Source organism: Branchiostoma belcheri, unplaced genomic scaffold (genome assembly GCF_001625305.1).
Source record: "Branchiostoma belcheri isolate BF01 breed outbred unplaced genomic scaffold, Haploidv18h27 scaffold145, whole genome shotgun sequence".
In the NCBI taxonomy this organism is placed as follows: Eukaryota; Metazoa; Chordata; class Leptocardii; order Amphioxiformes; family Branchiostomatidae; genus Branchiostoma; species Branchiostoma belcheri.
In genome coordinates, this window is record NW_017802880.1 from 228,941 (window position 1) to 243,012 (window position 14,072).

Genomic DNA, 14,072 nt, shown 5'->3' on the forward strand with positions numbered 1-14,072 from the left:
GGATTTGGTAATGTTAGCAAGCATACTCAAGACATGCCCGTAGCCAGGATTTTGGAATCGGGGGGGGGGTCGTTCCCACTGCTTGAGGGGACCTCGAGCGCCGTAGGGGGTCATATTGAAAAATGAACCTTCTAAAACGGCATTTCGTGCATTTTTGAGGGGATTTCCAAGAAAAAATCAGAGATAAATTTTTATTCAATGACAAAGGGAGCAGTTTTTCAACAATTCCAGTCCATGGACCTTTACATAAAAAGTGGACCAAAAAGTGGACCTTTCAGCCTTGTGGGGGGGGGGGGTTCTTCCGAACCCCCCGAACCCCTGGCTACGGGCATGCAAGAAAAAAGGCTAGCTCCCAGGCTACTAGAAAAAAAACATGGACCACCTGTGTGCATGTGGCCAAGTTTCAATAAACACAACAACACAAGAATGCTACAATCTGGGACCCAACTTTGACCTTTTGAGGAAAAGAAGAGATTTAATCCATGAAACTTGTAAACATGAACACTGTAAACATTTACATCAACATATTTGCATGAAGGTGATACCAATTCGCCATCATTACATGATCAAACACAGAACTATACAGTCAAGTACAATTACCCTCCAGATTTTGTTTCCCAAACAGCTATATATAAACATACACGCAAATACTTTCTACAAATCTAAAAAAAAGTTTAAAACAGTAAAATAAAAAAAATGAATTATATGTCATTATGATTAAAAATAAAAATTGACAAACGTGATATTAAGAGTTAAAAATGCAAAGTACACAGAACAGGAAGTGGCCCCCAACTAGCATGGTGAAACAGGAAATAGGTCTGTGTGTGACTGATAACATACAAAACCAGACAAGTTCCCGTTCCCAAGCTAAAAATATCCCCAATCTCTCCAGCCAAATCCCACTTCCTGTATTGCAAAAAAAAAAAAAAAAAGATAAAACGCCCATCAAGTCCAATGTTGGACAATGAACTGTGATATTATATTAAAAACGTACATGATTTCCTCTACGGGCCTCTACTTCTTTCTGAACTTAAACTGATTGTTGGAAGACAAATTTCAGAAAATGCTCTAGATATTATCAGCAAACTACTGTTCCAAGGCAAGCTGTACATGAAGAAAATTTTACATTTTTACATGACTTTTATATTTGCACTTATCCCATGGAATCAAACCATGTGTCTTATACAGTGGACTGTTAGAACAATAATAGAACAATCCTGCACTCAAACCCTGCAAACATTTGCAATGGGTAGTATCATACACAGATTACTAGTGGCATCTTTTAACAATGTTAAACAAGAACCTTGCTACTAGGAAGACTTGCTTGTGTAGTTAAAATTGACTTGACCATGTCTCAATGATATGTTCTGACACCCTTATGTGCTACAGTTAGGGTTTGGGTTGTTGGAACATATCTTGAGTTGTCAGAATGTAAGGTATGTTGGAACAAAGGTGTGTAACAGGCTTAAGCAGACTAAAGCTTGATTTTGATTTTTTAATTCTATTACATAGTACTATATTGTCCTGCTTTCTTTATAAAACATGTACATGTAGCATTACACCATAATTGCTAAGATATGGAACATGAAAATCTCAGTGTTTTTTGGTTATGTGTTGTGTTATTGTAAGAGTTGTTAATGGTGTCTACTTGATTTAGCTACCGTGAATTTTTGGAAACAAAGAACAGCTTTTTATATGGAACTGCTATTTAGCTATCTTTAAAATCATTAAAGCGATACATTGCCTTGTTGTTGAGAATGAGAATATGAGAAAAATAAAACAAGATGCCAAGTTAATGCCTGGGAAAATGACATTCCTAGCTTTTTTAATAGTCTAGATGAAGTCTAAGTACACTATGTTTAAAGTTAAAACTTTTGGTCCAACACAAAAAATTCTCTCACCTAGAGCTTTCAACCAGTCACTCTGGTCTTCCTCAGTAGACTGAGGATCTGGATCAGGTGTATCTGGTAGACGATGTCGGCCCCCGTCACGGTTCAATGTAGGGTGATGGACCCTGATGTATACACCCTACATTGAACCGCGACGGGGGCTGACATCGTCTACCAGATACCTTTGACCCAGTGTTGACGTCACACTTCAAAGAAGCCACGTGACAAGCTTCACTCGGTCAGTCTACTGAGGAAGACCAGAGTGACTGGTTGAAAGCTCTAGGTGAGAGAATTTTTTGTGTTGGACCAAAAGTTTTAACTTTAAACATAGATGAAGTCTAAGTACACTACATGCTGTCCTTGAGTGCCTTGTTGAGTTTGTCCACGATGATGTTGATGTCTTGGTTTCTGTCCATCTTCAGAAAAGTACCTTTACTGATCTTCACAACCGACAGCCAATCAGGAGCCAGCTCTGTCAGCAGTTTCAGGTGGGCCTCCGACTCACCTGGAGTAAAGATCAACAAGGAGTTAATAAGGGTCTGTTTCTTCCCATAAGGCCACACCAATTTAATTTCTTGGCTAATGGATTTTTCAAGAAAAATAATGGAGCGGGCGGGTGAAAAAAAACAAAAATAAAAACAGGCCTAGGCATCCTATTTATGGCCCAAAATAGTACCAAAAGCTGTCTAGAACTATAACTATGTCCAAAACTCAGAAGGGTTTGACTTCTCTTCTGTAAACCATGAAAGACGTAATGTCCCACCTTTTCCAAAATTTGTGGGTTTTGGGAAGTTAATAGAAGAATAGTTTTTTCTTGGTCTGTAAATTTAGAGAAATTGGGATAAATAATTGCAGAAGTTTGAATTAATAGTCAATTCATTTCGAGCGTTGTTACGGAATGAACAGTTTGAAATAAAATGTATTTCGTCTTCCACAGCCTTTGCACTAAAATATTTACAAATTCTTTCACATATCCTAAGGCCACAGCAAGTAATTTTTATGGATGATATCAGCGTGCGCATTAATTTTCGACTGATTTGGGGAAAAAAAGAAATTTTGTTGCCCTCTGATAGTGGTCAACATGCCGAAAATGGACAAAAATGGCATGTCTTGCCATGCCGGAACATGGATGGCAGATAAATATGATGAGAGAAGACAAAACAAGGCTCTGATTTATTGTTTTGACTTTTACTTTGATGCAGTGATGTATTTCATTCCTTTTTTTTATATGTTCCCACTGAATCAAAACCATTTGCACAATGATTGAAAGCTTTTATTTTTCGAAGTTGTTTCAGTGACAAATGGATGTTGTGATAGTTGGCAGTAAAGTTAACACAGTACAAAATGTATATGTGTCATTTCTTGTTCAACAAGGTTTTTAATATCAAAACTCGAAAATGTAGGAATTTTGTTTTTTTTTGGGAACCCGCCTTGTTTTTCTTCGCCCGCTCACATGGTGTCTGCGGAGGATGTCATCCATACAATTTACTTGCTGTGGCCTAAATGTAGTGCTGAACATACCGGTTCACTGGACTTGGACCCAGACTTGTTTAGGTTCAAGTCCAAGAAAACCTAAAAGTCAATAACCGAGTCCGGACTTAGTACCATAAAAGACCATTTCACATACCCCTTTTCTTTCCAAATCACCTAAAACCTTCCGTAGATTGTAAAATCTTTACTTCAAAATGAAGAAAACATTGCCATCGGGCATCATCAAGTGTCGGCCTGCATGTTATGTGGCCAAAGTTTCACCCAGACAACATTGCAAGGTTGCCAACATGCAGTTTTGTATAATGTCATGGGTTTAGGTTCGGACTTACAAGTCTGGAACTGAACCTAAACCTCTGGACTTGAATCCGGACCTGAACCTAAATGTGGGTTTAGGTATGCAGCACTACCTAAATGAATAAAAAACCTAAACAGAAAACCTACTTGATGACAGGACTGATCGGTAGCTCTCCGACATCTTCTTGACGGCGGACTCGATGGGGACCGCCGGCTTCTTCTCCGTCACGAAGAACGTCCTCAAGATTCGCGCCAGGTCGGGCAGACGTCCAATCATGGCCGTTCTCCTGTCCTGGTCGGCATCTCTGGTCATGTACTTCTCAGCCTTGGCAGCCTCCTTAGCACGGATCTATAGTCAATTCACAGTATATACATTTTATATACAATCATGTAAGTTTGATAGGTAAATGAGTTACTGAAGCAAGTCAAGTAGCATCTTATGCTGAGGTCACATTTCCAAACCGGGGCCCGGCCGGGCAGTCTTATGGAACGAAAAATATGGTACATTGTATAAAACACAACAAGGCACAAAAAAGTTTTTTTAAATAAATGATAAAAGTATTTGCGTAATATATTCTTGATAAAAATTGTTTATTATTCGTTAATCTAAACAGCCCGGCCAGGCCCCGGTTAGGAAATGTGACCTCGGCATTACCTGCACTGGTCCATGTAATAGGGTTATACAATGTACATACAAGAAATATTTTCTTGTGGACAGAATCGTTTTCTTGTTACAGCAAGAAAATTCAAGAAACACAATGTCATGTGTTTCTCGAATTTTCTTGCTACGGGGATTCTTTTATTTCTTGTTCAAAGAATGATTTTCTTCCTACAAGATACCATTTCTTACTGCAAGAAAAACAAGGGAAATCGTAGATTCCAAACCTCCGGGTTTTTTTGTGTTCTATTGGTTTAGGTTATTTGTTTGTGTGTAGTATGAAAGTTATGTGCGTAATATGTTTGTATGTGTTTGATGGCTACTGACGGTTGGTTCGGTATGGACTGTTGATTAACGTGTCTCACAGTCTGACAGCCTGCACCGTCACCCGCGCCATTACCCCCGCCGTCATCCCGCGCCGTCATTGCTGCGCCGTCACCCAAAATTTTTATCGGAACCAGACACCCCTCTGTTTGACCCCTTTTGAATGCTAAGACCCAAAACTGCAACCGCCCCATTCCTTAACAACATGGTAATTACCATTTTCAGCATGGCGGGGGTGTCCGGAGCACTTAAAAACCTTTTATTTCGACGCCCATAAACACATATGCAATTAAACAAAAACGTTCTGCATCATCTGCAGCCCAATAGCAATACGTATACCGAACCACAGACAAATCCGTCCAGCCGATCGCGAGAAACAGCTGCTGACAGAAATGTTTCGAACCATAGTAAAACCTCCTCGCGGAAGGATATCTCCTTCCCCGGAGGTAACAAGAAAAAGGCATTTTTGGTTGACACCTACCCTCTCCAGTAGACTGAGTTTGGCACCCTTGTTCCCAGAGGTGGAGCCATCAGCAGATGTAGTGTTGGGTTTGGGCTTCTCTGTCTCCTTGGGTGAGAGCTGTGCAACCTTCTCTAGAGCCTTCTGCACCTGCATTGCAAATTGAACATAGTCTGGTATTAAATGCTTGATTACCTGCCCCACCTTGTGGTAATTCCTGGAACTACAGAATACAGTTACTGTAGTAGAAATTCACATTACAATCATTATAATGGTAGACATTCTGTCAAGTATTTGAAGTTGTTGCTTATTTTCATTTATTCTAATATTTGTATATAATATGTAGTTAAATTCTGGTTTCGCCTGATCCAATTGGATACAACTTCACACCCCCTTCAAAGGGACGCAATACTCTTACAACAAAGCCTTCCCGACAAATATCCGTAGACGAACTTTACTTCAACGTGTTAAAGACATATTAGATCATAATGGATACTCCTTTATGTGGCATTCCGAAAACTCACGTTGTGATCCTGAACATGTTGTGAAAATGCTGAGAAGGAGACTTACAGATATGCATATACAAACATTTTTTCATATAATGTCAACTGAGAGTGGTAAGTTAAGATTTTATGCAAAATGTAAAACTATGTACAACATAGAGCGATAATTTTTTTATCTTAATCTTGCAATCTTGCAGACTTCCAACTACGCTCAGCCATTAGCAAAATTAGAGTTAGCGCCTATCCTCTGGAAATAGAGAGAGGCCGATATAGAAGACTACCTGTATGTGAAAGAATTTGTAAAAATTGTAATGCAAAGGCTGTGGAAGACGAAATACACTTTATCTCAATTGTGCATTCTTGCTGATTCTGTAGATGTTCCACTCCCATTCTTCCTAGCCTGCAGGGAGACCATTTTGTTATCCAATTTGACCTTCCTGTCAGTCAACAGTTACACCATTCCCCCTCACTTCCTTTAACTCTAATGTATTCAAATAACTGCAGAAACACGAGCAAAAAACAAAGAACAAATCCCCATACATGGTGAAACAAGTCTCAAGTAAGCAAATCTGTGTCAGTTATTTCTAGTGCTGCATACCAGTTCACTGGACTTGGATCCGGACTTGTAAGATTGTTTAGTTTCAGGTCAAAAAAAAAACTAGGAGTCTGGACTTATTACCATAAAAGACTATTTCACATTACCCCTTTTCTTTCCAAACCACCTAAAACCTTCCGTAGATTGCAAAAACTTTGCTGCAAAATGAAGAAAACATTGCCATCGGGCATCGAGAAGTACCCGCCTGCATGTTATGTGGCCAAAGTTTCACCCAGACAACATTGCAAGGTTGCCAACATGCAATTTTGTATACGCCATGGGTTTAGGTCCGGACTTACAAGTCTGAACTGAACCTAAACCTCTGGACTTGAATCCGGACCTGAACCTAAATGTGGGTTTAGGTATGCAACACTAACTCCAATGTATCCAAATAACTGCAGAAACACAAGCAAAAAACAAAGACAAAATCCCCATACATGGTGAAACAAGTCTCAAGTCAGCAAATCTGTGTCAGTTAATTTTTTTTCAACAGAGTCCCTTAGGCCACACCAATTTAATTTCTTGGTTAACGGATTTGCCGGCTTCATTTTGTCTGATTTGCAAAAAAAATTCAGCATCAACAGTACTGCAAAATGCTCATATTTTGCCCTGAACAGTTGAAAACAGTCCTTTTTTCCCTAGTTGTTACAGTTATGCCATGTTTCAATGCAGTGGCATCATTAAAAGTTTAAATTCATTGTTTGAATTTTGAGCCAGCCTGGTGTGTTGACTTCATGGCTCCTATCATACCATTTTGGGCTATAATAGGATGCCTAGGCCTGTTTTATTTTTTTTTTCGCCCGCCCGCTAAATTATTTTTCTAGAAAAATCTGTTAACCAATTGCAACAAATTAAATTGGTGTGGCCTTACCCTCGGTAGGATTTTCCCCCTGGCCTGGTCCAGGACGTCTTGAGCGGTGGCGTACTTCTGGACATCAGGTGGCCGAGGCAGCGGTGATGGCTCGATGTCCGGTACGGTGTCCAGCGGGAACTTGGGGTGCCACTTGGTCAGCGCAGTGTCCGACACGGACGGGGAGGGGGCTAGGTTCTGGATAAACCTCTGTACATGGCAGTGAGGGAAGCAATGTAAAAATGGTCAGCTAGTACACTACCAAAAATGCTTTTTCTTGTTTTTCCTTGTACAAAGAAAATCTATCTTGTAGCAAGAAAATTATTCTTTGAACAAGAAATTAAAGAATCCCAATAGCAAGAAAATTAAAAAAACGTGTTTCATGAGTTTTCTTGAGTTTTCTTGCTGTAGCAAGAAAACGATTCTATCCACAAGAAAATATTTCTTGAACTAAGTGCTAACTGTTCTTGAAGCAAGAAAACCATTCTATACACAAGATTTCTTGTAGCAGAAAAAATACTGTGAACTTTCTTAAAATTCTAAAGATTCTTGTTGGTGAGCATGATAGTAGAAAATTTAATGTTTTCTTTTCTGAAGACAAACTTTCAAAGACAAACTTTTAGATTTCTACAGTGTTTCCATGAGAGTAAGTCCCAGCAAAAATAAATGAATTTACAGTACATAAGACATCAACCAAGAAGATCACCAAGCTACAGCAACAAAAAAACATTTTCCTACGCATCTTCATTCCAGTGATTCAAATTATTGACACTCTTATGAAGCCTTTTAGAGGTCTTACTCTAAAATCAGTACAGGTCTTTAATATCAGTTTAGGTCTTTAAATATCAGTATAGGTCTTTACTATCAGTATAGGTCTTTATGAATTAAACAAAAATAAACAAACAAATGGCGATGCCTACCCTGTGGTGTTCCTTCACAATGTTGACCAGATTAGTCTGGAAGATGTACCTGCGGTTTATCAACTGTGAGGATGAGAAAGACACCCTAGCCCGGGGAGCAGGCTTTCCCGAGGCTCTTGATTCTGTGCTGGGCTGTCCGTCCAGGTTGGCCTGCACAGTGAGCTGATACTGAGTCTTCTTCTCTCCTTGGTTCCGACAGAACTGGCTGACTTTCTCTTGGCGGAAGACATAGGCTGACGGGAACACGGTCTTTATTTGGCCCATGTGGTGTTTCTCAAACTTCCTATGTAGCAAATATGGGATAAAAAGTTACATGCAGGTCTACCACGCCAACACTATTCAAGAACATCATAAACGACATGATAACTCACAAGACAGATACATACAAACCCTTAAAGCACTGGTGGTAAGGTACTGGCACAAGCATGAAGTTGTATATATTATCATGGTATGCGACCTCTGACCTCCCTAAATAAACAAATAAACAAAAAACTACAGACACATGCACAAGCAAAGAAACAGACAACGTGACATTATAGTGGTGCATACCGGTTCACTGGACTTGGATCCAGACTTGTAAGAATGTTTAGGTTCAAGTCCAAAAAAAACTGAAAGTCAAGAACCGAGTCCGGACTTATTACCATGAAAGACCATTTCACATAGTTTTTTTTTACCCCTTTTCTTTCCAAACCACCTAAAACCTTCCGTAAATTGCAAAAACTTTGCTGCAAAATGAAGAAAACATTGCCATCGGGCATCGTCAAGTACTGGCCTCCATGTTATGTGGCCAAAGTTTCACCCAGACAACATTGCAAGGTTGCCAACATGCAATTTTGTATTATGCCATGGGTTTAGGTCCGGACTTACAAGTCTGGAACTGAACCTAAACCTCTGGACTTGAATCCGAACCTGAACCTAAAATTGGGTTTAAGTATGCACCACTACTTGACAAGTCAACAGAAAGAGTCAGAAAGGCTGCATACTTGCGGCACATCTCCTGTACTGCGTTCTTCAGCTTCTGGAAGGTGGCCAGCTCCTCCCTGTTATGCAGTATACTGACCACTGTGTCCATACTGCGGAACATCTCCCCCAGCAGCCTGTACTGGTACGGCAGGCCGAGGGAAGCCGGCGGGGGCGGGACGGGAGTGGCAAGGTGGTGGTGTCTCTCATAGGCCGGCGCCACCTGGTGATCACTGCGAAAATTGCAGGGTTGGACAATCATGTAAATGCATTTAAGGCGGCACAACACAGTTCTAGCCCTATGGGGATTTCTATAGTTAAGGTCTGGACCCCAAAGTGACTCTCTTTGACTCAGTGAAAATCATAGTAGGGTGCACAAGCAAGGTTCAGATTTTTGATATGTTTAATTTCAGGGTATAGTGTACATAATATGTGAAAATGAGCTTAGATTTGCCGGCTAGTTTTTTTCTCATGCCCTCTTTTATTAGCACCACTGCGGAGGTCATGGAACTGCAGCCGACGCACAGTACTAGGCGGGACAAGTGTCCAAGCGCAAATCTACGCCGACTAAACACGCACCATAATCCAACTTTTACAGTCTCAAAACTGACGTATTCCTCTAACATTTACCACAGGTTCTATCTCGATGCCATGCACAGAACAATCTCTGCACCTTTCTCTAGTATTGTGCAGCACTACTTTGTGCCCAGACTACTTTTGACCACAGGGTTGCCCATATTAAATACTGTGTTGTGTGGCCTTAAGAGAAGGTAGAACCCAAGAGTTCACACTACCTGAAAAATTCTGATTTTGTATATACAAGACAATAGCACTAACCTAATGAGAGACAAAATATATGTTTGTGATATTAAAACTGCTGACCTAAAAACACTAGTCTACAGTGTTCGTGTTCTGTGAAATATGATGCATTGTAAGGAAGAAGCACAGTCTGTAAAGCATTGAAACAATGGAATAGCAAAACTACACTTATGAGTGACATCTAGCAGATCGCATGAGTACTGCAGCATTTCATTTCAAACAAACTTTTGTGTACATTCTGAATTTGTAATTTTAGCTGATGCTACCATTTGCTGACTTGGTAACTTGTAAGTGATGCATACCTTAACCCAATTTTAGGTTCAGGTCCGGATTTAAGTCCAGAGGTTTAGGTTCAGTTCCGGACTTGTAAGTCCGGACCTAAACCCAAGGCATTTACAAAATTACATGTTGGCAACTTTGCAATGTTGTCTGGGTGAAACTTTGGCAACATGGAGGCCGGTACTTGACAATGCCTGATGGCAATGTTTTCTTCATTTTGCAGCAAAGATTTTGCAATCTACGGAAGCTTTTAGGTGGTTTGGAAAGAAAAGAGGTATGTGAAATGGTCTTTTATGGTAATAAGTCTGGACTTAGTTCTTGACTTTTAGGTTTTTTGGACTTGAACCTAAACATTCTTACAAGTCCGGATCCAAGTCCAGTGAACCGGTATGCATCACTACTTATAAGAAAGACAAGGAATGTAATGTTTAAGCTTCAAGAAACTTTATATAAAACCAAATGTTTAGATACAATGTTTGTTTGTTTGTTTGTTTGTTTGTTTGTTTGTTGATGCGTCATATCGTACCTTTCTTCAGTTGTTTCCTTGCTTGAGCTTGCCTGCACCTGTTTGGACTTGTCGGCTCTAAGTTTTTCTGCGGTTTGCTGAACAGCCTTCATGTGTTGTTGGAGAGAGGACAGCTGTCCAGACTTGATCAGCTTTTCTCGCAACTGGAGTAACGAACAACAGGGCAATCAGAGATGGCAGACTTCACCACTTTACCATTTCCAGTCAGGCCACACCAAGTAAATTTTATGGATGATGTCCACGCGCGCATTGTTTTTGGCATGTTCCTAGAAAAAAACCCAAGAAATTCTGCTTCCTGTAACTATAACCAAAGAGTCATGACAGTGTCGCAAATCGTCAGATTTACGTGAAACCCGTAACGTGAAGAAAGTGTCTATTACCATTCTGTTTCACTGTTCACTGTTCCACCTGATTTATTGCTGTTTTGATGATGAATAAAAGACTTCTTGCTTGTTACACTGTGTCACCTCATTCAATTTGTGTCCTGACATTTGTTGTCTCTTAGTATATTTCTAATCTGTTTTTAGGGCCCTACTTGTTTTTTTTCGCCCTCTCGCATTAGATTTAGGGTCTCCAAAGGACGTCATCCATAAAATTTACTTGGTGTGGCCTCACACAAATATAGCAACTCTCACAACAGGGCTCGAAATACTGGGTGCATGTGTGCTTAGTGCACCCAAAATTGGAGCTGCGCACCCAATTGTTTTCTATGGGTGCACCAGTGCACCCAAATACTTTTGTAGGTATTTTTGTACATATCAACTGTATAATACTATGCAGGGTATTGTTGGTGTCTAAGTGTCAGAAAAGAATAAAATCTTTGTTGAAGTACTTATTTTGATTTTGAAGTTAGCTCTCAAATGAATATTCAGATTCAAACTTGTGGGGGCACTAGCGAATGAAGTTCCACAGAGCATTTACCATGGAAGTAGCGATAAAATAACGCTTGGCTTGCAACATTACGCCTATGTGAGAGTGGTTGTAGGGTGGCCAACAAGTCACTCCCAATACCGTGCCCTTGGACAAATTGGATAACAACCCACTGCCCCTATGACCTCCAAAAGGTCATGGGATGTCAACTCTACATAACGACATGCACTGAGTTTCTTTTGTGGTTCACAGCGAATCCCACCAGACCTTGCAAAGGCAGCCCCCACAGATGTATTATAGATTTCTACATCTCCAGCGTGACATCCATGTTTCATTGCTTTGACCTTAGCCCTTGAGCCGGGACTCTAGACAAATCAAACAGGGCTGATTGGGCGTCCAAAACTTTAAATTGCGAACTGACTGCCCACGGCATATCCTGGAATATTGTGTTCCTAATCAGCTTCTGAGAAACTGTAAGGACACATGGGCTGATTCTGTGAACTCAATCAAGTTTGCAGAATGGCAAGGCCGTACTACAATGCAAGTTCTTGGTTCTTAGATTTGTCCACATTTTTTCTGACTTGGAAAAAACATGTACATCTACCATTCAAGTTTTGCAAGTTTTTGGTTCTTAGATTTTGTCCACAGTTTTTTCTGACTTGGAAAAAACATGTACATTTACCATTAAAGTTTTGAATTAACTCCTAGGGCAAGGCCATACTACAATCCAAGTTCTTGGTTTTTAGATTTGTCCACATTTTTTTCTGACTTGGAAAAAACATGTACATCTACCATTCAAGTTTTGAATCAACCCGCATGGCAAGGCCATAGTACAATGCAAGTTTTTGGTTCTTAGATTTGTCCACATTTTTTTTTTGACTTGGAAAAAACAAACATGTACATTTACCATTCAAGTTTTGAATCAACCCCCAGGGCAAGGCCATACTAGAATGCAAGTTCTTGGTTCTTAGATTTGTCCACATTTTTTCTGACTTGGAAAAAACATGTACATCTACCATTCAAGTTTTGAATCAACCTCCAATCAACCCCCAACTCCCAGAAATTCCTAGAGGAGAGGTGCTCCCTGATCAGTTGATGAAAAAAATTAGCAAATTTTCATATAGATACTACATTTTGAAAGGGGTGCTAGGACTTTGAGGGGAGGGGGAGCACATTGGGGAGAGCCCTGAACATCCCTAACCCTAAAACTTTAGTGGATTGATATCAAATTCAAAGAAAAAAAGCCCATTGACTGACAATCAGCTAGTACTGTAATTCACTTTATGTTCACAGTAGCAAAAGTTCAGAAAAATGGACATGTTCACAGAACTATCATTCACGGTGGTGACAGGTGCAGGAAAAAGAAAGTCCAGGAATTATTGTGAGGTTCACGGTACAGAAGTGACAGTGAAAACAGTGAACATAACAGTACAGTGAAAAAATCAGGAATAATTAAATTAATTTACAGTAATCATAATGTCCATACCTCGGCACGTGTCATGGTCTTCTCCTTAGCCTTGACCTTGGCGGCTTCCTCCTTCACACGGGCTAGTCTTTTCTGAAGTTCAGTCACACCAGACGATCGTTTACTCCCCGTCTGTGACTTCAGAAAGGAAACAAACACAAGACTGGATAAGTGCACGAATAAAAGCTCATCTATGTTGGTAGAATAGTTTGTTTGTTTCGCATAACAGGTAAACCGCCTTTAGGTGTAACACACCAGTTTTGTACATGTAAGCAGGGTTCTAGCTAGGATTTTATTTTAGCGTAGTGGTACCTGACGCACGTCGAGGGAGCGAAGCGACCGAGAGGGGGGATGGGGCGGAAGGGGGGATGTGCCCCCCTTCCGCGGTGCGGAGCTTTTAAAAATTTAAGCTTAAAAAGCAGCCATTTGAGGGATACCCAAAGGGAAAAAATGTCATTTCTAAGGTATGTACAATGTATCCTTGATTAGTAATTTTTATATTTTTGCAGCTTGGAATCTTCACAAAATACAGAAGATACTCCAAATCAGACACAACCAAGAACAGACTCTGAGATAAATTAAATGTTAAACATAGCATCTGGTGTGCAAAGTTGTAATATTCTACATGACAAAAAAAGTAACTATAAATAATATAAGAAATACGTCTGTTTTGCCTGCTAATAGTGTCTCATTATGAGGCACTTTTAATCTCCTTTGTGCCATTTCTGTTCTGCAAAATTGGGCCGGAATTTGACGTGATTCAACACGTGGCTTTGTTGTTATTGCCAAGCTTTGATGCTGACATGATTACAGGCACACCCAGTATGTCGACATAGATCGCACAGTAGCTAAGAGCATGAAATCGGCATGGCACCAGCACTGACGCATATGTGGCAGGAAAACCCACGTGTGTCACAAAGATCACAAACGCCCGTAAAGAAAAACGGCAAAAATTTGACAAGAGAGCAATAATTTGTATTTACTTGTTTAAACTATGAACGGATCCAAGGGGTGAACTCCCTTGTTTAGTTTACTAAAGTGGCAAATTTTCAACCAACGCAAGTTTGCCGCTGTGGGCTTTAGAGGCCCCTCCCCTTTTCGGGAGCCGGCTGGAACTGTAAAGCACTTTAATCATTAGGCTGGTGACTAAGTACATTGTAACTCTTTGT

At 40.2% G+C, this 14,072-nt stretch overlaps 1 protein-coding gene across 3 annotated transcripts; it reads right to left on the reverse strand.

The window, feature by feature from the left end:
- Positions 1 to 2,152: 2,152 nt before the first annotated feature.
- On the reverse strand, positions 2,153 to 13,040 carry LOC109465003 (DNA replication factor Cdt1-like). Of its 3 annotated transcripts, none has more exons than XM_019762132.1 (8): positions 12,925 to 13,040; positions 10,569 to 10,699; positions 8,968 to 9,180; positions 7,985 to 8,267; positions 7,086 to 7,274; positions 5,138 to 5,266; positions 3,822 to 4,023; positions 2,153 to 2,394 (listed from the first exon to the last, which is right to left on the reverse strand). In XM_019762132.1, exons 1-8 carry the CDS (start codon positions 12,937 to 12,939, stop codon positions 2,237 to 2,239), a joined length of 1,320 nt encoding a protein of 439 aa, XP_019617691.1. In that variant the 5' UTR covers positions 12,940 to 13,040; the 3' UTR covers positions 2,153 to 2,236. The 3 variants fall into 3 exon arrangements, with proteins under 3 accessions (XP_019617691.1, XP_019617689.1, XP_019617690.1); XM_019762130.1 differs by having other exon boundaries at positions 10,569 to 10,711; XM_019762131.1 differs by having other exon boundaries at positions 2,154 to 2,394; positions 8,968 to 9,177; positions 10,569 to 10,711.
- Between the last annotated feature and the right edge of the window lie 1,032 nt (positions 13,041 to 14,072).